This window comes from Dromiciops gliroides, chromosome 1 (genome assembly GCF_019393635.1).
Source record: "Dromiciops gliroides isolate mDroGli1 chromosome 1, mDroGli1.pri, whole genome shotgun sequence".
Lineage (NCBI taxonomy): Eukaryota > Metazoa > Chordata > Mammalia > Microbiotheria > Microbiotheriidae > Dromiciops > Dromiciops gliroides.
Genome location: NC_057861.1, coordinates 479,845,148 through 479,870,198, shown reverse-complemented (window position 1 = coordinate 479,870,198; position 25,051 = coordinate 479,845,148). Strand labels below are relative to the sequence as shown.

The 25,051-nt window shown below is 35.3% G+C and overlaps 1 protein-coding gene and 1 pseudogene across 5 annotated transcripts in view; one reads left to right on the top strand and one right to left on the bottom strand.

The window, feature by feature from the left end:
* The window catches only part of LOC122740316, a 38,526-nt pseudogene extending 21,018 nt beyond the window's left edge, over positions 1-17,508 (bottom strand).
* Positions 1-25,051, top strand: part of PAM (peptidylglycine alpha-amidating monooxygenase) — a 310,801-nt gene that overhangs the window by 217,408 nt on the left and 68,342 nt on the right. For all 5 annotated transcript variants that reach the window (XM_043982355.1, XM_043982346.1, XM_043982336.1 and 2 more), the window contains exons 13-14: positions 549-733; positions 1,965-2,036. In XM_043982355.1, coding sequence (XP_043838290.1) covers positions 549-733; positions 1,965-2,036 — 257 coding nt within the window. The remainder of the gene's footprint in view (positions 1-548; positions 734-1,964; positions 2,037-25,051) is intronic.

Genomic DNA, 25,051 nt, shown 5'->3' with positions numbered 1-25,051 from the left:
CTATATACATTCTAATAAACCTGACCAAAATTTAAGTGAACAAAGCTATAGTCTTAGGTTAAATTTTTTTCAATTATTTTAATGAATTATTAGTTGGATTTGGTATCTGTTGAAAATTTCTGAAATAGATTAAGACATTTGTTATGAAAAAAGCACCTTAATGTTTCTATGATTTTATAACAAATAGAAGGACTGAAAAGAATAAGAGAAAGGGGGAAGAAGAAATTCAATAGCTTAACAACTTGGTATGTTCTCTCTATATCATCTCAGGGATATCCATGGTGTAGCTACAAACTATTATTCTTCATGATTAAGTAGAAAGAAGTCATTATATATAAACTTTTGATATTAAAGCTATGATGTGTTTTTAATGTAAGCTATAAAATATTATGACTGAGTTATTACCCTTAATCCAGTACTGGCAGATTTTTCTTGATTCATATTTCTTGCATTAAGAATAGAATTTATGTGAACAGTTGATTTGGTGTACCTACTAATTCATATTCTCCACCTCCCCTTCTCTCCCTCTTTCATCCTTCTCCCAACAGGGGCACATCCAGTGATGAAATGTGTAATTTATACATTATGTATTACATGGAAGCCAAGCATGCAGTCTCTTTTATGACCTGTACACAGAATGTAGATCCAGCTATGTTCAAAACCATACCACCAGAGGCTAATATTCCCATACCAGTAAAATCTGATATGCTAATGATGCATGGACATCACAAAGGTAAAATTTTCTTTGAGCTTAAATGTAATATTGTACTATCTCCATGGTTATTATTTATTTTTGGCAGGTTTCGTAACCAGTGACTTTATTGATTAATGAAACTCCTTCTGTATAACCTGCCTCCCTCCATTCATGTAGATCAGCAATTTATCTATAACTTATAGTCTTAGAAAGTTGCCTGGGTTAAGTGCTTTTCTTACCATCACTCAGCTAGTATATGCCAGAGGCAGACCTTGAACCTAGGTCCTTTTAACTATAAATTCATAAATGTATCTAGTATTCTGTGTAACCTCTTGTGTGGTTTTTATTCTTCTGTGATATTATTTTGGATTAACCATATTATTGGATTAATCATGTTGAATTTGGACCTCTCTGAGCTTTTACTTGTCTCATTGAGGTTTCTACTTTTACTTTTCCCTCATAAATCAGCATCATTTTCCAAAGTTCTGACTGGCAAAATTATACTATCTCCTCTACACATACCCTAATTGTTAATTAATGGCAATATTTACATAAGGAAAAATTTTCAATTTACAAGACACTTATTACCAAGGCTGCTCTTCATGGCCCGCATTCATTGTTCCATTGCCAAGCTGTCATTACTGATTTTTTTTTCTTATTTGCAAACTCCATACTTTAATCTGTTAGAGTAAGTGTACTGCAATCTTGACAATTCCTACTTGTTTAATTCCTAAATAACAAGAACGTTTTCATCTTTCTTTTGTCAGGAAAGATTGATTGAAAGGAGTTAGCAATTAAGTCATGAACTTAGTTCCTGAGCAGAACAGTATAAAGAACACATTCTATAAATTTGTATGATGTTGTGACAAATTATAAACTACTCCAAGTAAGTTGTACATGTAAAAATGAATGAATGAGAATGTATATAAATATATATACATACACGTGCACATACTTAATTTGGAGGATAGATAGATAGTTACTGATAAGAGGTCAATTGTTCTGGTCGCTCAAAGAATCAATGAAGGAATGATACAATCTGGTAATTCATTGTAATCTCCTATTCTTTAGTGTGAATTAATGAATTTCTACCCCACATATACTTATTGCTGGTGTTTTTGAAATAGCATAGCACTAGATAATCTTTTGCTGGTAAATCTATAATAACTTATTTTAGGGTATTATATAGTTAGAATATATTATAATGTTTTATAATATATGTATATATGTATGTTACAAAGTTAACCTTACATTCTTTAATACTTTACAGGGACAGAGAATAAAGACCATGCTCCTTTACTACAGCAGCCAAAACGAGAAGAGGAAGAAGTATTAGATCAGGGTATGTATGTTCTGTTTTGTTTTTTTATTAAGCACTCCAAAAAAAAAAAACTTTACCTGGAAAGATAACTACATTCTACAGTTCTTTGTTGTTTTGGTAAAGCATTCTTCTCTGCTGAATATTGCTATGTTTGTTGTTTTTGTTGTTGTTGCAATACAAAAATCATAAAGAATTGGTTAATTATTTTGCTTTTGCTTTGTTGGAAATATTCATATTTTTTACTTGCTCCCAGTAGATTTTTCTTTACCTTAAAAAATTATTTCATATTAGAATATCAATTGATATATGGTGACTCCCCCCCCCAAATTCAAACATGATCACGCAGACAACAAACCGCTTTAAAAATATCATGATCTCTTTGTACTTTTTCTGTATATGTTCATGATATATATATGACAAAGAAAATTTTAATTTGAAGCTGTGTACTTTACTCCGTAACTCAAGAGAAAACGGGGATGCTACTGTTCTTGTAGTTGTGTTTTGTTGTTGTTGTTGTTCACTCGTTTTATGTGACCTCATTTGAGGTTTTCTTGGTAAAGATACTGGAATGGCATGCTAATTCCTTCTCCAAGTCATTTTACAGATGAGAAAACTGAGGCAAACAGGGTTAACTGACTTGCTCAGTGTTACATGGCTAGTAAAGTATCTGAAGCCAGATTTGAACTCAGGAAGAAGAATCTTCCTGACACTTAGCTGCCCCTAGCTATGTTTTAGTACTATGCTACTAAATGATAAATGGAAGAGAAGGTACCATTTTAAACTCTGTTTGGCTTAAGTTGAAATGTTACAAGTGTGTGGTCATCTTCTAATATAGAGGCCATGAAAGATGGCTCTCAATCTATTTTGGTAAAGGGTTTTATGTTTTGAGGAACCATTTTTTTTCTCCAGAAGATACTGCTTTGTGTTAGGTCTCTGGCTACTGGGACTAGATATGGTATCTCTTGGCCTAATAGTTTAACTACAATTAAGATGTACTTCTACTGACATTTTAAGTTGCATTGGACAACTCAGTACTACCTCTTTATCCATTCCAGAAAGACAGTGGTCTCTGGGTTAATTATCCAGCCAAGGGAGTTTAAAGTAGCTCAGATGGAAGTATCTCAGCCTATCATTGGTTGGTGTTCAAAGCACACAAACACCTAAGACAATTTCAGAGCCTAAGTATGTTGGCAGGTTTCTTCACCCACAACACGGCACCTCGCCTACACAGGCTTTCCCCCTGGCTTTTGGGCTCATACACAGAATAAATTCAAATAAATACAAAATAATTGGAGACACTAGCAAGTGGATAGTAGCAATTTGGAGGGTCATGTAAAAGGTGATACTTGAACTGTCTCTTAAAAAAAGAGAAGGAATTTATGAAGTAGGGGTAGAGAGGAAGGAGATTCCAGGAATCAGGGATGGCCTGTTCAAAGGCTTTAAGATAAGAGATCAAGTGGCACATATGAGGAACAAAGAGAATGACACTTTGGTAGGATCACAGAGAATTGAAGGAATAATTTCCAATAAGACTAGAGCTAAGGATGGAACAAGTTTGTAAAATATGAAGAGAGGAGTTTATATTTACTTCTAGAGAGAATAGGAACTACTGGGATTTATTAAATAAATTAGTGACATGATCATATCTGGACTTTTGGAAAATCATTTTGCCAGTAGTGTGCAGTCTAGAGTGGAGTAGGGAAAGAGAATAACCTAAAGACCAGGAAAAGCCCTTCTCTTACACAGTTCAGTATTCCTGGAAGCTAGGAATTAGTCCTATTCTAGACTTGGTATACTGCCCCCTCCTGCTTTGGCATCTCCATACCCAATTAGATGGGTGAAAAGAGGGTTGCTACTATCCTTTCTCAGACACCCTTGCCACTACTTTGTCTTCTGCTAGCCTGAGTTCCCAAATTTTGGAGGCAAACCCCAGATAGGTCCAGACAATAGAACTCAAGGGTCCTAAATTGCAGATCCAACGAGTGGTAGCCAATTGCCTTATCATCCTACACTATTAGGAATGCAAAGTCCTGAGAAACTTCCTCTTCCCTTCCCAAAGCAACCATCCCTGTGCAGGAGGAAGGCCCTTGTCCCTATCTGCCTGGTGCTGAATCAGTATTTCATCTCACACACTCATGCTTTTTTTCAGGTTCATCCATTGCCTTGTTTGCCCTTCATTCTAACCTTTACCTCTTGGACCCCCTATCTCACTTTAAAGCTCAGCTTTGAAAAGAAGTAACACTTCCTTTAAGAGACCTTTCCAGATTCTGCTACTTGTTAATGGATTCCCTAAAATCACTTAGTTATTAGTGTCACATATTTACTTATCTGTGAACATGTTGCATCACACCCCAGAAAATTGTATTCTTGTTGAAGGCAGTAATTGTCTAGCTCTTGTCTTCATATCCCTAGCACCTAGCATACATTCTAGAATATAGTAGGTGCTTAATAAATGCTTACTGATTGATTAATTTATGCCAGAGTTCTTCTTGTGAAGTATCACAAGTATGAAGTATGGCAGAGAGGCCTGGGCCAACATAGTCTCCAAATAACTGAAGCTAAAAACAATGAAAAGAAAAACAGAGAGGTTTATGGTAAGTGTGAGCAGTGCATAACACATGAGAAATTGGAAATTATGCAGAAGGGTTTTAAGAAATTTTATCAAAGAAATACCTGACTGGATATCTTTACTTCTTAGAATTTTTCAAATGCAAATACTCCATTCCTTCTAGAGAATCTAAATGAATTAATATCACTTACTATAGAATATATACATGCCTACACATATTCATAAAGAGCCAAATTAATAAGTGAGCATTTCTATCCTGTTAGGATCTTTGTGTATTAGAAGATTATTTTCCTTCTCCTATAGAATCTGAGTTGGCATTCTATTTAGAAGCCAATGGGATAAAATCAAAATGCCTCCATAAGGTTTTTGATCCTTTTTCTGAAAGAACAATCAAATGTTATTCTTTTGGAAAAACCCATTCAATTTAAAAGACAGAACTCTCTGGGACAATTCAAGCCCATATCAATTGCTGGTATCCATAAAGTGTTCAGTTCTTCTTGGTTTATTTTCTCATTACCCATAAACCAGGGAAGAATTTCTCCTCTCTTTTTCCCCATAATAAGTGTATAAATAATTGTCTATTTGGATCCAAACTGCCCCATAAGACTTGTCATACCCCTCCTTGTTAACTAATCTTGAGTTAAATTTAAATTAATCCAATTTTATAATTCTTTTTTTGCTGTTGTTTGTCCTTCATTCTTTTTTTTCAAAATTTGTTTCTATAAGATTTCTAATTTAAAAATTTTCTCCCTCCCTCCTCTCTCTCCCCCCTCCCCAAGACAGCAAGCAATCTGATATAATAGGTTATATGTGTACAATCACATTAAACATAATTCTGCTTTAGTCATGCTATGAAAGAAGAATTAGAGCAAAAGGGAAACACCTCAAAAAAGAAAAACAAAAAAATAGAGAGAATGGTTCAATCTGCATTTAGATGCCACAGTTCTTTTTTTCTGGATTTGGAGAACATTTTCAATCATGAGTCCTTTTGAGCTATCTTGGACCATTGTATTGCTGAGAAGAGTCAAGTCGATCACAGTTGATCAACACACAATGTTGTTGATACTGTGTACAATGTTCTCCTGGTTCTGCTCATCTCACTCAGCATCAGTTAATGAAAGTCCTTTCAGGTTTCTCTGACATCTGCCTGCTCATCATTTCTTACAGCGCAATAGAGTTCCATTACATTCATATACCACAACTAGTTCAACCATTCCCCGATTGATGGGCATCCCCTCAATTTCCAATTCCTTGCCACCACAAAAAGAGCAGTAATAAATATTTTTGTACATGTGGGTCTTTTTCCCTTTTTATGATCTCTTTGGGAAAAAGATGTAGCAGTGGTATTGCTGGGTCAAAGGGTATGCACAGCTTTATAGGCCTTTGGTCATAGTTCCAAATTGCTCTCCATAATGGTTGGATCAGTTCACAGTTCTACCAACAATGCAGTAGTGTTCCAATTTTTCCATAGCTTCTTCAAAATTTATTATTTTCCTTTTTTGTCATATTAGCCAATCTGATAGGTGTGAGGTGGTACCTCAGAGTTGTTTTAATTTGCATTTCTCTGATCCATAGTGATTTAGAGCATTTTTCATATGGCAATAGATAGCTTTGATTTCTTGATCAGAAAATTGTCTGGGGAATGACTTGGATTCTTATAAATTTGATTTAGTTCCTGATATATTTTATAAATGAGGCCTTTATCAGAAATACCGGCTATAAAAATTGTTTCCCAGATTTCTGCCTCCCTTCTGATTTTGGATTCATTGCTTCTGTTTGTACAAAAACTTTTTAATTTAATGTAATCAAAATCATCCATTTTACATTTCATAATATTCTCTATCTCTTGTTTGGTCATAAACTGTTCTCCTTTCCATAAATCTAAGAGGTATACTATTCCTTCCTCTCCGAATTTACCTATGGTATCACCTTTTATGTCTAAATCATGTACCCATTTTGACCTTATTTTAGTATAAGGTGTAAGATGTTGGTCTATGCCTAGTTTCTGCCATACTGTCTTCCAGTTTTCCCAGCCGTTTTTGTCAAATACTGAGTTCCTATCCCAGAAGCTAGAGTCTTTGGGTTTATCAAACAGTACATTACTAAAGTCATTTACTACTGTGTCCCCTGTACCTAACAGATTCTATTGATCTACCACTCTATTTCTTATCCAGTACCAAATAGTTTTGATGACTGCTGCTTTATAGTAAAGCTTCAGATTTGATATAGCTAGCCCACCTTCCTCTGCATTTTTTTCAATAGTTCCCTTGATATTCTTGACCTTTTGTTCTGCTAGATGAATTTCGTTATTATTTTTTCTAGCTCTATAAAATAATTTTAGGGAGTCTTGTATAGCACTGAATAAATAAATTAATTTAGGGAGAATCGTCATTTTTATTATATTATAATTTCATAACTATTAATGAATTACTCCATTTAAAGAACCATAATCATAGCTGTGGGTGTGAAAATTACAGATAACATCTTGTTCCCCACCAATCATTGTCCTAGAATCACTAAAAATGAGGAAACTTTGATTCATGCACACCAGGCATAGGACTTTTCATATACAAAAAAAAAAAAAAAAAAGGAAACTGGGGCAACTAGGTGGCTCAGTGGATAGAGGAGCAGTTCTGAAGTCAGGAGGATGTGAGTTCAAATCTAGCCTCAGACGTTTAGCTGTGTGATCCTGGGCAAATCACTTAACATCAATGTTTATTTAAAAAAAAAACAAAAACAAAAAGGGAAACCAAGAAGTCCTCTTTGAAGGAGCTGTAATACCAGCTCCACAGCCTAGGGAATTGATAGCCTATCATCCAAATATAAACAGATTTGGAACCTAAAACATCCCATACCCATCTCTAGTCAGCTATCAAGAATTAAGGATTATTTAATGAAATTTCCTTGGACAAGTAAGTCTTGCAAGGGGGGTTCCTCTTCCTCTGTCTAGTGAAAATGCTGGGTTACCATATAATTAATTATTTGAAGAGACACTTGCGACCAAATGATGGAAGTGAAATTGGTAGTAGCAAATGACCAAGTCTCATTTTAAATAGCTTGAACTTAGAGGTATGTCCTTCCAGTTGCTATAGTGAGTGGTCCTAATTTATCACTTTAGTATATATCAATATATCTAAGATAATTATTCATCATGACCAAGAAGGATTTCTACAAGTCCTACAAAACTGATTCTACATAAGAAAAATTATCAGTATTATAAGACATATAAGCAAAATTCAATACATATGTTTATATCAATAAATGCAAAAAAACACCTTTAATTAAAATCTAGAATTCATTCAGAATGTTCAATGTCATACAATGAACAACTGCCCCCCTGCAGTTAAGTCTAGTTTTCTCCTTAAAAGTTAATGAAATTGGGGGCGCAGCTAGGTGGCACAGTGGATAAAGCACCAGCCCTGGATTCAGGAGGACCTGAGTTCAAATCCGTCCTCAGACACTTAACACTTAGTAGCTGTGTGACCCTGGGCAAGTCACTTAACCCTCATTGCCCCACCAAAAAATAAAAAATTTAAAAAGGTAATAAAACTGTTCTTCAGACTTAATTAGTCTGGGAAACTAAGGCATAAGCTATTGATATAGCTTCTTGGTGGCTTATGTACAAAATGTAGTTTAGGAGGAAACGCTTACTTCTCAGGCTTGACACCATAACAAAGGAGGAGGCAGAGAGGCAGTGCTTACTTGAATCAATAACTTATCCTTATAGAATAGAACTTCTATGCTATGGTTGAGTGAGTATACTTCCTTTTGTCAACTGCCAGATGATCCACAAGAATTGCATTTCATTCTAATCTAGAACCTGAGCCTTTGGATCAAGCCTGACCCACAATGCTAAAACCTTCCCAAATGGACTGTGATCCTGTAGATCTTCATGTTTCCCCCAATAATGCAGTTTCCAATCCTTCCTTGCCTAACCATCATGTACCATGGAATTTGTCATAGAGAGTTTGCCCAGTTTTCTGGAAGCCTTCCTAGTTTTCACCCAACATCAAAATTCTAAGTGAGGTGTCAATTTGTCATCCTTTAGTATCATCACATGACTAGCTCTACTATTTCTATTATGCATTTCCCTGCTAACAAATTCTATTCCAGTTCTTCAAATTACCTCATTGTTACATGTTAAAATGTAATATGTTTCAAATACACATACTACAACCTGCTCCCACCCATTGTGTGACTTCCATTGCCCTCTTTGGATATTAATTTTCAGGTCTTTGGAGACTATTGTGCTCTGTGCCTCCCAACCATTTAAAAATATATACACTTGAAGAATATTCATATTGAGATGGATCTTTCTTTCCAAGAAAAACTTGGGGTCATTAAAAGAGCTTTGAAATGTCCTGAAGGCAGTCCAGCCTGCTCTTTTTTACCTGTTTAATTCTGGGTCCAACTTACTGTTCATTTGTACTATCTGGCAAAGATTTACACATAGAGCTCTCAGGTTGCCCAGATTACTGTTTATCACAATTTGGTAAACAGACATTCTTCATCTGCTTGGTCAAACTCTGAAAGGTTTCAGATCATTTCCAACCAACTGTAATGTCTCAGAGTTTCATGCAACTCATTCAATGAATGGAAGATCTCCACCTATATAGGAAATCTTTTCAACCAGGACTATACTAGATTTCTTTCAGTATTGAATACTTTTTGATGAGATTATACCTCCCTGTTTTAAGCTTTAATTAAATTAATGATCTGATAATTATTTATGATTATTTCTGTTGTTATATCTTTCAAGGAATCTTTAATAATTTCAATACATGAATATGAGATCCCTTATTGGACAAGACCTTTTAAGGTGGTATTTTGCTCTATTGAATCAAATACTTTTTCATATTCACCTTAGATAAACACAGTGGGATCTTGTGTTCTGTATGTCTTCATTCAATTGAAAAATGGTAAAGATGTCATCTGTTTTAGAATATCACTTGCAAAAGCTGACCTTCTTACTAATACCTTCAGTGAGGATTCTCTTTATCTGTGTGTGGATGATTCTCAAAGAAATTTGATATAGATGAGAAAGTAGGCATCAAGGTCAATAGTTATTGATATGTCCTCGGTTGTTTTTTTATTACTAAAATGATCTAGGAATTGTTTATGTCTTCTGTACATTCCTTTCCTTTATATCTTATGAATCAATTCCTTCCTTAATATGGCCACCACTTTGCCACCTCTAGCATAGGTTTCCTCTGACTGCTTTTACTATAATTCTTCTCTCTATTAGCTTTTCCACTACTTCTGTGGCAATCCAGGACTCTGATATTAGAGTCCAAGTGTGGTGACTCAATTATCCTTTAAGGCAAATATGATTTTTCATAAAATTTTGCAAATATTTTTCATTTTTTCTTCTGTTTATTGTTCTCCCATTTCTTCCTTAAAGGCCTTTTGGATAACTATTGGCTCTCTTCTCAAGCTTTATATAATCCAGTTTTACACAGAATTTCTTCTTTCTGATTTATGAGATAAATCTTCTCATACATCATACTTTTTTGTAAGACTTTACTATAGAATTTCTATTCTAAAGCAGTGGCCATTTTGCCCACCATTTTTCTTTACTTGGCAAATAAGTCATGAGTGTGCTAAGGTCAGCTTTTTACACTGTTTTGGTCCTCTTACTGTAGTAGCTGATAATTAAGTTTCTGTATTAAATTATTATAAATGGAATTAATGTAACTTTTGCCACAGTTTAAATAGTTTAAATTTCTTCCATAATTTAAAGAGACTGAATTGCATGCTATATCTTTTTTCTTGTTATTCTTTCTTCTACTTACTAATTTTGTTTCTCAAAAAAGTCAGTAATCTGACCTTACACAAATATCTGATTTAGAGAGAATCCCACATAAATGATGTCTTTTTCTAGCTGTTAGAATAGAATTACTTGTTGCAACTAGGTGGCACAGTGGATAAGGCACCAGTCCTGAATTCACGAGGACCTGAGTTCAAATCCAGCCTCAGAAATTTGACACTTACTAGCTGTGTGACCCTGGGCAAGTTATTTAACTCATTGTCCTCCCCTCCTCCCCCCCCCAAAAAAATTAACTTCATTTTTGTAATGTTATTTGTGCAGCTCCTACCAATTTTTTTCCTCAAAGAAAGTTTTCATCACATAAAAGCATGAGACTTCTATATGATCTATGTCTTTGACTCTTTCATTTCTTCTTTCTGCCTGCCCCATGCTTTTTGATATATTTCTCACCATCCTCACCTATTTCTACCTTTGCATTAAAGGTACTAAGTATCAAAGTATATTTTGATTTATTTGGAATGTCTTTCTCTACTTTTTCATTCCTTATAACCAATGTTGGTAAATAAGCTTTATTATTTTCATGATTTTTTTTTGCAAATACTTGTCATAAGCACTGAAAAATGAGGTAATGAAATCCTATGAAAATTTCTTATTGCCTTTGATCATAAGATAAAAACCAACTTTGTCAACTTTTCATTTTGTTTCTCTAAGGAGGATGTATCCAATCTTCTATTTAGCTGCAACTGCCTTCTTTCTTCTGGTTTTATTCATAGCAAGAATATTAAAATTTATATGATGCAGCTTCTCTATCCATATACCCACTCACTGGTGATAGGACAAAGAGTAGTAATTATATTTAGAGTGGTAATACTTAAGTTAAAATTTATAGACCATCTAAAAATCATGTGATTCTTAGCATCCTGTGTCTTTTCCATCACTATTCCCCCTTGCCATCTTTAATACAGAAGTATGTATATACATACAGAAGTATGTATGTATATATATATATATATACACATACAGAAGTATGTATGTGTATATACATACACATACAGAAGTATGTATGTATGTATATATACATACAGAAGTATGTATGTGTATATATATATACATACAGAAGTATGTATGTATGTATATTTTTTGCTTGCTTGTTTTAAGGGTTGTCATTATCAAAGAGTTTGTCACCAAAAGGCACAGGCTTGTCCTCAGAAAGCAGACTTGAACTGTTACTAGGACCATTCTCAAAGTTTATTAGGGTAGAACCTACCAGAGATTGCATTTTATTGTCATAGACTTGGAGAACCCAGAGTCACCTCCGTGCCATGTTGAGGGTTAAGTACAGTTGATTTTTTTCTTACCACAATAAAAAGTATCTACCTTGATCCTCAGCTAAAACAATTAATGAACACAATGAGTTTACTGAAGTTTTAGAGTAAAACTATAACAAAGATCTTACATTTAGAGTACTTATAATATGAAAGATGTAAGAATATGGAATAAACTGAATATGTTAATTGTGAAAGGATTTTTAATTATTACTATTATTTAGCAAATAGAAGTAATTATTAGGAAAAGATAGATATGCTGGACTACTCCAGTACTCCAATGGGTCTATACCATGGGGTCTATACACCATCTATGTCAGGTCATATTTTGTGACTATCATTGAGGCTTCCTCAGAAACTTTTTTCCATCCTTCTGCCACCATCACTGCAAAAATCAAAGGAAACTACACAGGATAATTTGTGTTTGTATTAACATGAGTTAGCACGGGGAAAGAATTAATCACCAAGTAATCAGTAAGCAATGAGCCTCCCTGTCTTCAGTTAGGCCAGTCCACAGAAAACAGACATGGCCAGGAGGACCATATTTGAAGTCTTTTCAGAGTAGTAGGATCTGTCAAATCTTTTGGTTTGTTGGTATAATTTTTAAGGACACGGGGTCACCTCTGTGCTTTGATAAGACATCAGAATAGGACATACATGAACATAAAAATATTTCTGTAAAACAAAAACCATCTCAGGAAGAGAAAATTGCAGATTGGCAAAAATATTCATGGAAAACTAACAAATAAAAATGTGATTTTTAGAATTTATATATGTACTATTAAAGAGTGAAACTCCTAGTCCACAATAAAGGTCAAAAAATATGAAAAAATAATTTCAAAAAGGGAAATACAAAATTTTTATTGTCACTTTTAAAATGCTCGACTTCACCAATAATTAAAATAATTGAAAACAGCAAAAAGAGGGGTTGTTGAGAAAAATGTACACACATTCATGGATTGGAGATTTCCACATTGGTTTAGGAGAGTAATCTGGCTATACATAATAATAGTTACAAAAGTTAGCTAATCTTTTTATGCAATAATCCCACTGTTGGAACAATATCCTGAAAATGTTATTAAAAACAATAAAAAAGGAGCCATAGTAGCATGGAGTGACTTGCAAAAATCTAGAAGCAATCTAAATTTCCAACAAGAGGGAGATATTTACTCAAATTGTAACACCTTAATGAAACAGAATACTATTATTTATTTATTATAAATTTATTTATTTATTATAAAATATATATATGGAAAGACCTTAATGATTTGGGAAGCTTAGGAGATGAGGGAAGGTCTGTATTTGTCATTTAGTCAGTTTAGGAAACTCCTAATATGAAAACCCTCTCTACTTATGCAGGTTTGGCAAGTCATTTGTAATTTATGGTCCTAGAAAGTTATGTGGAAAATTGAGAAATTAAGGTTCTTGCCTCTGGTCACACAATGAATTTGTGTCAAAGACCATACTTTAACTCAGGTATTCTTGACTACAAGGTTGGCTTGCTATCCACTAGATAATCCTATCTCATGAAAAATATAATGGAAAAAAATACAGCACCAGAAAGAATGTACACACGCCATGACCATCTAAGAGAAAAAGTAAATTAAAATTGAAAAAGAATCCTGATAGGAACTTAGAAGACATACCTAAAAATTGGGTTTTGGTACTATATGCATTGAAATTGATTTAATTACAGTTATTAAACATGTTTGATTGTTTATTAATAGTCAATGTATTTTTCACAAAACATTTCATTTAAAAAATATTCACATAAATTTTAGTCTTACCATATTGTTGTCAAAGAAACTACTTTTTGAACTATAAAAATAGTGGAAAATAAGAGCAATCTTTAATATCTAGATTTTTATCATTACAAGTTATACAGCAGCTTATTCAGCAAACTTTATTTTCCAAAATGATTGTATTTATGTATCTGTCTGAATATATACATATATACATAAATATACATATATATGTATATACACAAACACATATATGTATGTCCATAATATACATATATGTGGATATGCATATATGGATATGTATAGATATACATATATATGGCATGCACATTTTTCCAGGGAAAAGTCTATTGGGTATGATACATACCTGAGATGATTTTTAAATAACATATATCAACTTCATGATTCAAAATTGCTAGGATTAGCAACTATTTATTTTATCAATAAAAATCAGTAATGATATTCTAACTGTAATGATATTAAGCATGTTTGTGATAATCTGGCTAAAACGTATATAGACATATAACAAGTTAATTTAGTGTAAATGCAATTAAATGTGTGCCATTAAAAAATAACTGATAAATTAGAATTCCCAAAGAGCAATAGTTATAAGCAGACGATTTGGTACATGACTGCACTTGACAGATGTATCCTCATCACTGTGTTTCAGTACAAACTGAAGCTTCACTAAGCTTCCCATTTTCAGTTAATTATAAAACGTCAGAAATTCTAGAAAACTGGTATTACAGGAGAAGGTTTTTTATATATAAATGAAAGTCTAATTGGTTGGTTTTTATCCTTGCTCTTCTCTCAAGAGTAGTATTTTGAAAGGTTTGGTTGTACAAACCAAATGCTTTTAAACACTTCTATTTTTCCTTCCAGTAATTATTTCTATTTTTTATAATTTATAAACAATGTCTGTGGAGGTTAAAAGCTCTAATACGCAAACAAATTCCTTGGACATGAAGACACATCTGTTATTTGTGTTTCAAACTATGAAGTCAATCAGTGAATAAGCATTTATTAAGCACCTACTATGGGCCAGATCCTGTGCTAAGTGCTTGGGATATGAAGAAAGGCAAAAAATACTTGCCCTTAAGGGACTAACAATTCAAACCACCCAAAACAATTATATGCAAACATGCCAGATATAGGATAAATAGGAAATAATCAAAAGGGGTGAGGCACTAAAATTAAGAGAGATTGAGGGGGCAGTTAGGTGGCGCATTGGATAGAGCACCAGTCCTGGAGTCAGGAGGACCTGAGTTCAAATCCGGCCTCAGACCCTTGACACTTACTAGCTGTGTGACCCTGGGCAAGTCACTTAACCCCAATTGCCTCACTTAAAAAAAAAAAAAGAGAGAGAGAGAGAGATTGAGAAAGACTTCCTTTAGAAGGTAGGAATGAAGTTGGGACTTGAAGAAAGCAAGAGAAGCCAGAAGGTTAAGATGAGGAGGGAAACCATTCCAGCCATGGCTGTACGGCCAGAGAAAATGCTCTGAGCCAAGAGGTAGAAGTGTCTTACTCAAGGAACAGCAAGGTCAGTATCACTGGATTGAAAAGTACATAGCAAGGAGGAAGATGGGAAAAGATTGGGAAAAGGTGGGGAATAGTTGGGAGGAGAGCAAATAGGTTATGAAAGACTTTGAACAACAAAGAGGATTTTGTATTTGATCTTGGAGGTACTAGGGAGCCACTGGAGTTTACTGAATAGAGTGGGACAAATGCTTTAGGAAAATCACATTAGCTGAATGGAGGGTGGAATTTTCATTTTTAAAGTATGTCAGAAGTAATATAATTTGACTACAAATTTTAAAAAATAAAATTATTTAGCACTAATCCTCATTCTCCAGATAATAGACACTTTTTGTGTTTTTCAAACTAATGAATACTCTGATCCTCTATGCTTTCTGTATCAAGTACTGATAGGTAGGTACATAGAGAAGCACTATAAATACACCCCAATTTGTGTTTAAGTAAATAGCACAGGAAAAAGTATACAAAAGTTTTCCATGGGCCAACACAACCCCCCAACTTGCCACTGCTTTGCTATGGGGACCCCTGGATTAGTTTAGAGGGACTGAGAATCCTGTTGCCTATGATTTAGGTGAGATTTCCTGGCATGGATACTGATTTACCATAAAATCACTCAGCTACATGTGCATTTGCCCCTAGACATAGGATGTAGAATAAATAGGGCAATTTGACCAATTATCCTTTTCATTAAAAAAAAAAAAAGTCGTAGCAGTAAAAAAGCTTGCTGAAATGGTATATCAGCTCTGAGCCTATTCTTTTAAGAAGTATCACCAATTCAGTCTAAACATGCTTTTGGCCTCCCCTGAAGAGATTGAACAACTTGCTTCTCAAGAACGATTTGTCCAGACAGAGCATTCACTGTGTGGTGGTGATCCTTGGCTTCAGTTGGACTTCTTCCTAAATCTTCCCAGTTCCTTCCTATGAGATTTGTCCTTAGGATTATAGAATCCTAGATTTATAGTTGAAAGGATTTAGAAGTCATTTAGTCTATTTAATAGATAAGGAAACAAAGGCCTTGAGAGGGAAAAGGTCTTGCCTAAATTGTCTTTTTAAAAATTTTAATTTAATTTTAATTTACTTTTACTTTTTAATTTTTAAAATTAAAAAAATTTAAATTTAATTTTTAAAATTAAAATTTATTTTTTAATTTAATTTTAAAAATTAAAATTTATTTTTTTAAATTTAATTTTAAAAATTAAAATTTAATTTTTTTAAATTTAATTTTAAAAATTAAATTTAAAAACAGGTAGTATATGTGCTGTGATTTAAACCCAGGTCCTTTGATTTGAAGTCCAGTATTTTTTCTCTGAAATGCGCTCCACTCCATAAGGGATATAGAGAAATGACCAATATACCCCCATGGTCTGGGAACAGTAGTTAAGGCTAATACTAAAACTCTTGACAGATGTCCCATGCCATAAGCAGTTTTCTTAGGATGCAGTTGTATTTTGAAGTGAGAAAAAAGGAGTCACTGAATTTTTATCCCAATACGCTATTGATCACTATATACTTCATATCTCAGCACTCCTGTCCTGTGATATAGTCTGTGAATTAGTGCTATTTTCTGGTTCTGCAACATTTTCCTTTTTCTATTAAGTTAAATTTTATTTTATTTTCAAGTATCGATTCGCTTTCTCTTCTTCCCACTTCCCCCCACCTCCCATTGAGAAAGCAAGAAAAAAACAAAGCTGCTCTTATAAACAATATAGTCAAGCAAAACAGATTCTTGCACTGACCAAGTCAAAAAAAAAAAATGGTTTCAGTCTGAGCACTGAGACCATTACCTCTCAAGAGAGGCGGCATGTTTCATCATGCCCCCTTTGAAATTGCAGGCAGTCATTGCATTAATTGGAATTCCCAAGTCTTTCAAAGTTGACAATAAATATTGTTTGTCTTTACAATGTTTTTGTCATTCTTTTAATTGTTCTTCTGGTTCCAACCACCACCTCATGTACTATTTTCTTTTTTTTAATGAAAAGGAGATTTGGTCAAATTCTCCTGCCCATTCTACTTCTGACATTTAGGGGCAAATGCACTTCTAGGTGCGTGATTTTATGGCCATTCAATATCCATGCCAGGAAAGAAAAAAAAGAAAACTCATACACAGGGATTTATTCAGAGGTGCTCTTTACAGATCATTGAGGCTATGAGAGAGCCAGAGGTAGAGAGTGCTTTAAGTTCCCAAGTCTGTCTTGAGGTAGGCTTCTTTCCCTTAATGTCTGGTATCAAAAATACCCCCGGGGCAGGGGGGGGGGGAGTGCGCAGGGAACATCAACAAAAATGGTTTCCCACCTTGACTCTTTTTGCAAAAAGTTTTCATCCCTGATGTGTCTGTGAGACTTCTAAAACTTCCTGGGAATTCTAGAAGAGTAATTATTGAGGAAGCAAAAATATTAATCTATTACATCTCTAAATCTTGGGATCTATACTTCAGGATTTTAGAACATTATGATTGGTTGGCGGAATGGGGACGTGGGGGAAAAGAGAGAAGGATAGAGACTGACTTACCACGTTGCTGATTTTATAAATTATTGGGTCTTTTCTCATAGAGAAAGAAGCCTGCTCTCATGTCCTTGACTAGACATTAATCTGTAAATATCCCAGAGGCCAAGGGGCTGATGCCTCAACACAGGTAGTCGTTAGCTCACAGTGGGGGCCTCATGGTAAAATAAAGAACAAAGGTTGTATTATGTTTATTCATGACCTGACTACCTGCACAAGAGCAAAGTCCAATGGAGTGATAGCTGGCAGAGATACTATATGCATATCCAATGGAGAACAACAGGAATAAGGGGATGATGACATCACCAGAAGACATGAGCAACAAATCTTGCAGTGAGTTGACTCTCCGTGTATGCTTCCTGGCCACACATGCTGCCCATACATTTTCCCTGTGAACATATGTGCCCTATGTATGTCCCCCTACACACCAGACAGTAAGTCAATAAGCATTTATTATGTGCCAGTCCTTAGGGTACAAGAAAGGTCCTATCCTCCAAGTAACTGATGTTTTAATGGAAGAGACCACATATAAACAACTAAGTACATACTAGACAGAGAGAGAGAAGAGAAAGTTATAGGGCTCGTAGCTGGAAGAACTTGGAAAGGCCTGAAGAAGGTGGAATTTGAGCTGAATCTTTAAAAAAGCACATACATACCTGACACGGGCACACACTTAGTATAAAGAAACGTTATTAGAATTTGTTCTTGTGCGCATTTAACCACTAAAGTATCAAAAGGACCTCACTTTATGAAAATTTCACGTGGAAGGTGGTTCCCAGAGCCTAGGTCACTAGTGACAGAATTTCTTGATTTTTTTTTTTTTTGGTGGGGCAATGGGGGTTAAGTGACTTGCCCAGGGTCACACAGCTAGTTAAGTGTCAAGTGTCTGAGGACGGATTTGAACTCAGGTCCTCCTGAATCCAGGGCTGGTGCTTTATCCACTGCACCACCTAGCTGCCCCCTAGTGACAGAATTTCAATGAGCCCCTAGTGTGTATATGTTACGGTCCTTGTACAGAAACTGTATCTCTGAATCGGTCTCTGAGATCTGCTGCCAAACTCAAAAAACCTTTTCTTGATTTTCAAAACCAACTGAAGTGTCAGCCTACTTTAAGAGTTAGCAACACAAAGTGGAATTTCCTGCACTTGAGATAAATACAATAAATCAAAAATATGAAACTTATTAGGAAGGACTTGGGAGACTTAATATAAGAGAATTAAAAAAACAGAGCTTTATCTTTCCTGGTATATCTGGAGTCTCAAGCCTACACTGCTAATAGTACACCATTTCAACAGTGCCAACAGACATCTAAATTGCATCAGTTTTTTCACCAATGGGCAGACAGTATTATATTAATATATACTTATGGATTTTCAAACATCAATCAACAGGTATTTATGAAGTGCCTATTGTGTTCTGTGACAGCCAAAATTTGATATACAGAGCGTTATTTGGGTGACTCGCCTTAATATTGGGATCCCGGAAATATGAGGGACCCTTTTAGATATTTCTCCCAGGCCAATAAGAAGGGAGCCTCTAAGCTTTAGTTCACAAAAGGATCAGATTTTATTATTTGGGAATTAATTAAACAACAAAGGTGAAACTAATAAAAAATCAAAGATAAGGAAATAGGAAAATAGAAATACAGATAGATGTTCTTAACTCTAAACTTAGCCTATGCAAAACCCGGATCATTTCTAATTTAACTAGTTCAAAGGAATTTAGGGTTTTCCGTAATTAAACTCACCAAACAGCTGAACAGCCTGCTAGTCTAAGGTTGCTCACGTGGCACCAGGACAGCAGTTGCCACACCAAGAGCAAATTAGCGTTCTGGAAGTGCCCTCCAACCTCCCTTCAGGGAGCGTTCAATCCTTTCTCCCCCAAAAGGGGAGGTCCTTCAAAAGCTGCCTATACCACAAATAATTTTTACCACAGTTCCAGGCACTGTGCTAGGTGCTGGGGACACAAAACTTTCCCAAGTACTGGACTTGGGAAATTATATTCTAGATTTAGACAACATGTATGCACATTAAGTATATACCAAACTTTCTCTGATTATCATTCTCTGATTATTATTCTGTGTATATAAACAATATAACATAGGCTAACTATTACATAAGGCTTTTTTGGTTGAAGAAAGGAGGAGGGTTATTGTTCCAACAACCAAGAGGAAGCAACGAAGGCTAAAGTGAGGCCTAGACCCTCAACCTACAGCACTGTAGCAGAGCTAGAACTGGAGCCTCCTTCACTGAGGAGAAGGAAAGTATGGAAAGGGATAGAGAGAGCATGGAGAGATAGAAGCTGGGACAAGAACACAACAGGTCAGTAGCAGAGGGCCTACTTGAGCAGTGGCTGAGTAGGTAGGCAGTTTCTGTATGCCCTTCTGTGCACAGAGGATAACACTGACTCTGTTCTCACTCCCACAGTGTAGGGCTGTTGGAGAGCAGCCAATCAGCACCAGGTGAAGGTTGTAAATGAAGAGAAAGGATTGCATACCATTCTTCCTGTGTTTGAATGGGGAATGGGCCCATCAGAGACAGGAAAAGGAAGGTCACCTTGACTCTTGGTCCATCACTGGTGGCCCTATGATGTTACACTCCTCTCTTTTGCCACTTCTTACCAGTGGAATCACATTCCCTGTTATTCTTCCTTTCTTGACTTTTTATTGAAAAAAGTGACTACCAACTCATTCGGGGCACATAGCATGCACTTAATAATTCATTGGTTGATATATTTATATGAGACCTTTCCCGGAAAAGAATCCTATAATTTTGACCGTTGCTGAGATGATCTTGTGTTCCTTTAGAAAGGGTATGCCTCACATTTTGGAAAACTTGACAGTATACAGTGTTGCCTTAAATCAAGCTATACCTGTAGACTAAGAAATTAGAAATTAGGGTTGGCATTCCTAGGATATTAAGGCAAATAAAAAGTTGCCCTTATACTTTACTCCAAGGAATAGTTTTTCTTCTCCATAAGCTTAATGAATCAGTAAATAAGTGAACCAGCCCAGTGAATTTGCTGACATCAAGAAAATAATATAATAGCAAGCAACAGGGATCCCTGAAACAATACTTGGTAATTCTGTGTCTGTATGTTTCCCTCTGATATTAATTCAAGATGGAGAAGCAAAATTTCCGTTTTTAAAAGTATATGACATTGATTAAATTTAAATATAACAAATACAAATACATTTGATCATTGCGATGATCAAAGGATATCATATAAAATACTTTGCACACTTGGAAGTGATAAATAAGTCAAAAAACATACCCAAAAAATGATGTGCCTTAGGAAAACTTGAGGTAGAATGTAGTAGCTTAAAATCTCTTAAAAGCCCCTTTATTCTTCACCATGTTGTGTGTTGGTCTTCTGTGCTTTCCTTAGTATGAAGAGGTCTTTGACATGTTTTATTCACTTTGCTCTAAATCCTTTCTGTTGTAGTCTTTGTGACCTGTCATAATCAATCTTTCTACTCAAAGGTCAGCATATTCCCAAGACAGAGAAGATGACAATAAAATTTGTAGAGGGAGAATGCACCATGACCTCTGATAGTTAAAGGTCCTCAGACAGGCCCAATGACATTGAATAATTTTGTAGTGGTTTTATGCTAACAAAACTGAATTACTATTGATATGCTTTATCAAATAAGCAGAACCAGAGAAATGAGCTTACAAGTTTAAAACAAAAACACCTATAGTTGGCCATAAAAACACAAAGTTGCAATTTTTCATTATATTTAAAAAGTCTTGACTTAGCACTTAAAATACATAATCCTTTTTTCATCTGTAATTATTTCTATGTTTTAGGCAATGACTTGGTTCTATAATAGACTACAAATGATTCTATTAGCTTTTCTGTTCTTATTGCACCTCTCACTGCAATTTAAAAGGAATATATGCTTTTGTTTGTATACTCATTCATTGAAAATCCACTGGCTTGGTATGATTTATGAGAAGCAAACCAATCTTTACTTATTAAAATTATCTATCAAACCTAGCTCTAAATATCCCCCCAAGGCTTTGGGAAGCTGACTGAATGACAGCATTGGGATTTGTTTCCGAAGAACATAACAAGCAGACATAGGCGATCATTTGTCAAACTGTCAGGCTCTCCGGGATCCCCGTGCAAGGGAGGCACATGAGCTCTTTTACCGCAGCAGAAGATCCTCTCCCTTGTTTTGTGTCTGAATACTTTATGTTGAGAGAAGAAAAGAATTCATTCTGGTTAGTTTAAATCAATCTTGTTCTTGAACAAAAAAATATCAGAGCAAAATCATTTGTACTCCTTGGGAAAGTCATTAGGGTCCTCTTGTAAACGTTTTCAAATCCTGTAAATATAAATATTGTATTGAAAATAGATTAATAGGGGCAGCTAGTTGGCGCAGTGGATAGAGCACTGGCCCTGGAGTCAGGAGGACCTGAGTTCAAATCTAGCCTCAGACAGTTGACACTTACTAGCTGTGTGACCCTTGGCAAGTCACTTAACCCTCATAGGCCCATAGAAAGAAAGAAAGAAAGAAAGAAAGAAAGAAAGAAAGAAAGAAAGAAAGAAAGAAAGAAAGAAAGAAAGGAAGGAAGGAAGGAAGGAAGGAAGGAAGGAAGGAAGGAAGGAAGGAAGGAAGGAAGGAAGGAAGGAAGGAAGGAAGGAAGGAAGGAAGGAAGGAAGGAAGGAAGGAAGGAAGGAAGGAAGGAAGGAAGGAAGAAAATAGATTAATGTTGTTGTGTCATTTCAATCATATCTGACTCTTCATGACCCCATTTGGGGCTTTCTTGGCAACGATATTAAAATGGTTTGACATTTCCTTCTTCAGCTCATTTTACAGATGAGTAAACTGACGTAACAAAGTTAAGTGACTTGTCCAGGGTCACAAAGCTAGTAAGTAAATGAGGACAAATTTTAACTCAGGTCTTCTTGATTCCAGGCCTGGCATTCTATCCACTGTGCCACCTGGATGCCCCAATAGATTAGTTATCAATAACATAATTATCCAAGGGTAAAAGTCTGCCTTCAAATTGAAATTATGTAAAGGAGGCTTTTTTTCATTTTACCAATTGTTACTACCCCTTTACCAGTTTACTTGCTTTGGTTCACTTTTCTTTGAACTGGCTGCTATTTGGCATATTTTATTAGCAGAGAAGTTGTTGGTGAATATTTACTTAATTCCCATTTACTAAGTAAATCTTATAGCAGTAAGCATTTGTGAGAACTGTTTATTTTAGATAATAAGCTCCTAGTGATTTTTGTGGGAAATTGGAATATATAATTTGAAAAATTACTAAAAACACAGCTTTGGTGATTTTTACTAATAAAATATACTAGAACTAAGGCTTTATATATTCTCCAAAAATAAAGGGAATCTATGTTTTGTCCCAGGACTTTAAAAACACTTTAAAAATGAGCCCTCACAGGGCAGGTAGGTAGTGCAGTAGATAAAGAACTGGCCCTAGGTTCAGGAGGACCTGAGATCAAATCTGGCCTCAGACGCTTGATACTTCCTAGCTATGTGACCCTGGGCAAGTCACTTAATCCTCATTGCTCCCCCTCCAAAAAAAAATGAGCCCTCATAGCATTATTTTCAAAGTTTTCTTTATAAATTAGTTTATTCCTAGTTTTCTTATAAGAAGTCTAGGGGCAGCTAGATGGCGCAGTGCTTAAAGTGCTGGCCCTGGATTCAGGAGTACCTGAGTTCAAATCCGGCCTCAGACACTTGACACTTACTAGCTGTGTGACCCTGGGCAAGTCACTTAAACCCCAAAAGAAAGTCTAAGGATTGTCTCTTTAGAACAAAAAAAAAGTCTAAGGATTGTCTCTTTAGAAACAAAAGATAGTTGTGGATTCTCAGGCAAATGGAACATTGCCTGGCTGAACCTTCAGTTGTCTATTCCAGATAGAGTGGAGAAAGACTCCAAGGTTTGGACTCCTGACACTGTTTTAGAGCCCAGTGCATTAGCCTACCTTTATTTTCCCAGCACCTTAGCTGCCACTACAACAGAAATTTCCTATGACCAACAGTCACAACACTTTGGACACAACTTTATTGCCTTTGGGCAGTCACAGTGATCAATTGAAGGGGCTAGATAAGGACAGAAAGGTATAGGTGGAAATAGAGAATTTCACTGAAAAAAAAAAAAAGAAAATTTCACTGAGTTTGAAAACAGTTATGAGATGTGGTACTTCAATCAATATGGGTAATCTAACTTTGAATGAAGTCACCCTAGGAGATGGGGCAGTTTATACTTCTTCCTGCCCTTGATCCAGCTCCCTTAGCTTCTATCAAAGCTTCTTTCTCCCATCCTGAAAGAAGGTATGCTGGCAGAATATGAGAATGAATGCCCTGGAAATGGGAAATCCACAATGTTGTGTTGCTGTTGTCATGGGATGTTCTGATCCCAGATGAAGCAGAAATGAATAATAACAGTTTTTATCCAGAAGTTAGTTTTGAATTGTTTTCAGTTTTTTTACCCTGATTTTAATCCTTTTAATAATAAAAAATTTCTACTTAGAATTAAAGGACAGGAAGGCATTTTTTAGTATTTCTGATAGATAATTATCTAGTGAACATATTGTGAAGGACTATGCCCTAGTGGATATAGAACTGGCCTCGGAGTCAGGGAAAACAATTCTTAAAACTGTAAATTGTAGAACAGGGACTGATTTGCTTTGAGAGAGTGATTTTCTTCAATGAGAGTTCCTTATAGCAGTGAAATCACAGATGCAGAATAAGAATTTTTTTAAATACATATTTTTATTTCCTCTGAAGTCTTTATCTAATCCTTTAATTTGGTACAGAGATGACTCGAGATTACTAAAGACTAGAGCACTACAGGTAAATCACTAGATTACTAAAGACTAGGTCCCAGAAACCCCGATATGTCCTACCAAGATAATAGGAAGATATTGGAATTGATTGAGTAATCACATGTTTAGATATATTTAAGGAAACACTTTAGTAGCAACGTGGAGAAATTACTGAAGTAAGGAAAGATTTGAGGCATGTAGCAAATTAAGAGGCTGTTGTACTCATCTAGGTGAGAGGTAAGGTAGGCCTGAACTAAGTTGGTAGCTAAGTAGAAAGAAGGGGTCAGATGTAAGATATGTTGTGAAAGTGGAAAAGGCATTATTGGGCAACAGATTGACAATGTGAGTTATGGAAACTTAAGAGTTGAGTTTAACACCAAGGTTATGAACCTAGGAGACTAGGAGAATAGTGGTGCCATGGACAGAAATAGGGAAATTTAGAAGGGTAGGCTTGGAGGAAAACAAAAGGGGTCAAATTTTGGATATCTAGAGTTCAAAATATGAACACTGACAAATTAAAATTGCTTTCAGTGAGCATGAGAAAACCATACTGATATAAACTTCAAATCAAACCAAATCAGCAAATATTTATTGAGTACCTACTATGTGCCAGGCACTGTGAAAAGTGATGATTTGCTTTTATGCATTCTTGTTAGGTAGAGATTCAATCTGAAATTTTCAGAAGTGGCTTAGTTCTTTTATAAACAAAAATAAACAGATTTCATCAATAAGAAAACCCACAATGAGGAGTTCGTTCTAAATCTGGAAGACCTGCCTTGGAGAATTTATCAGTC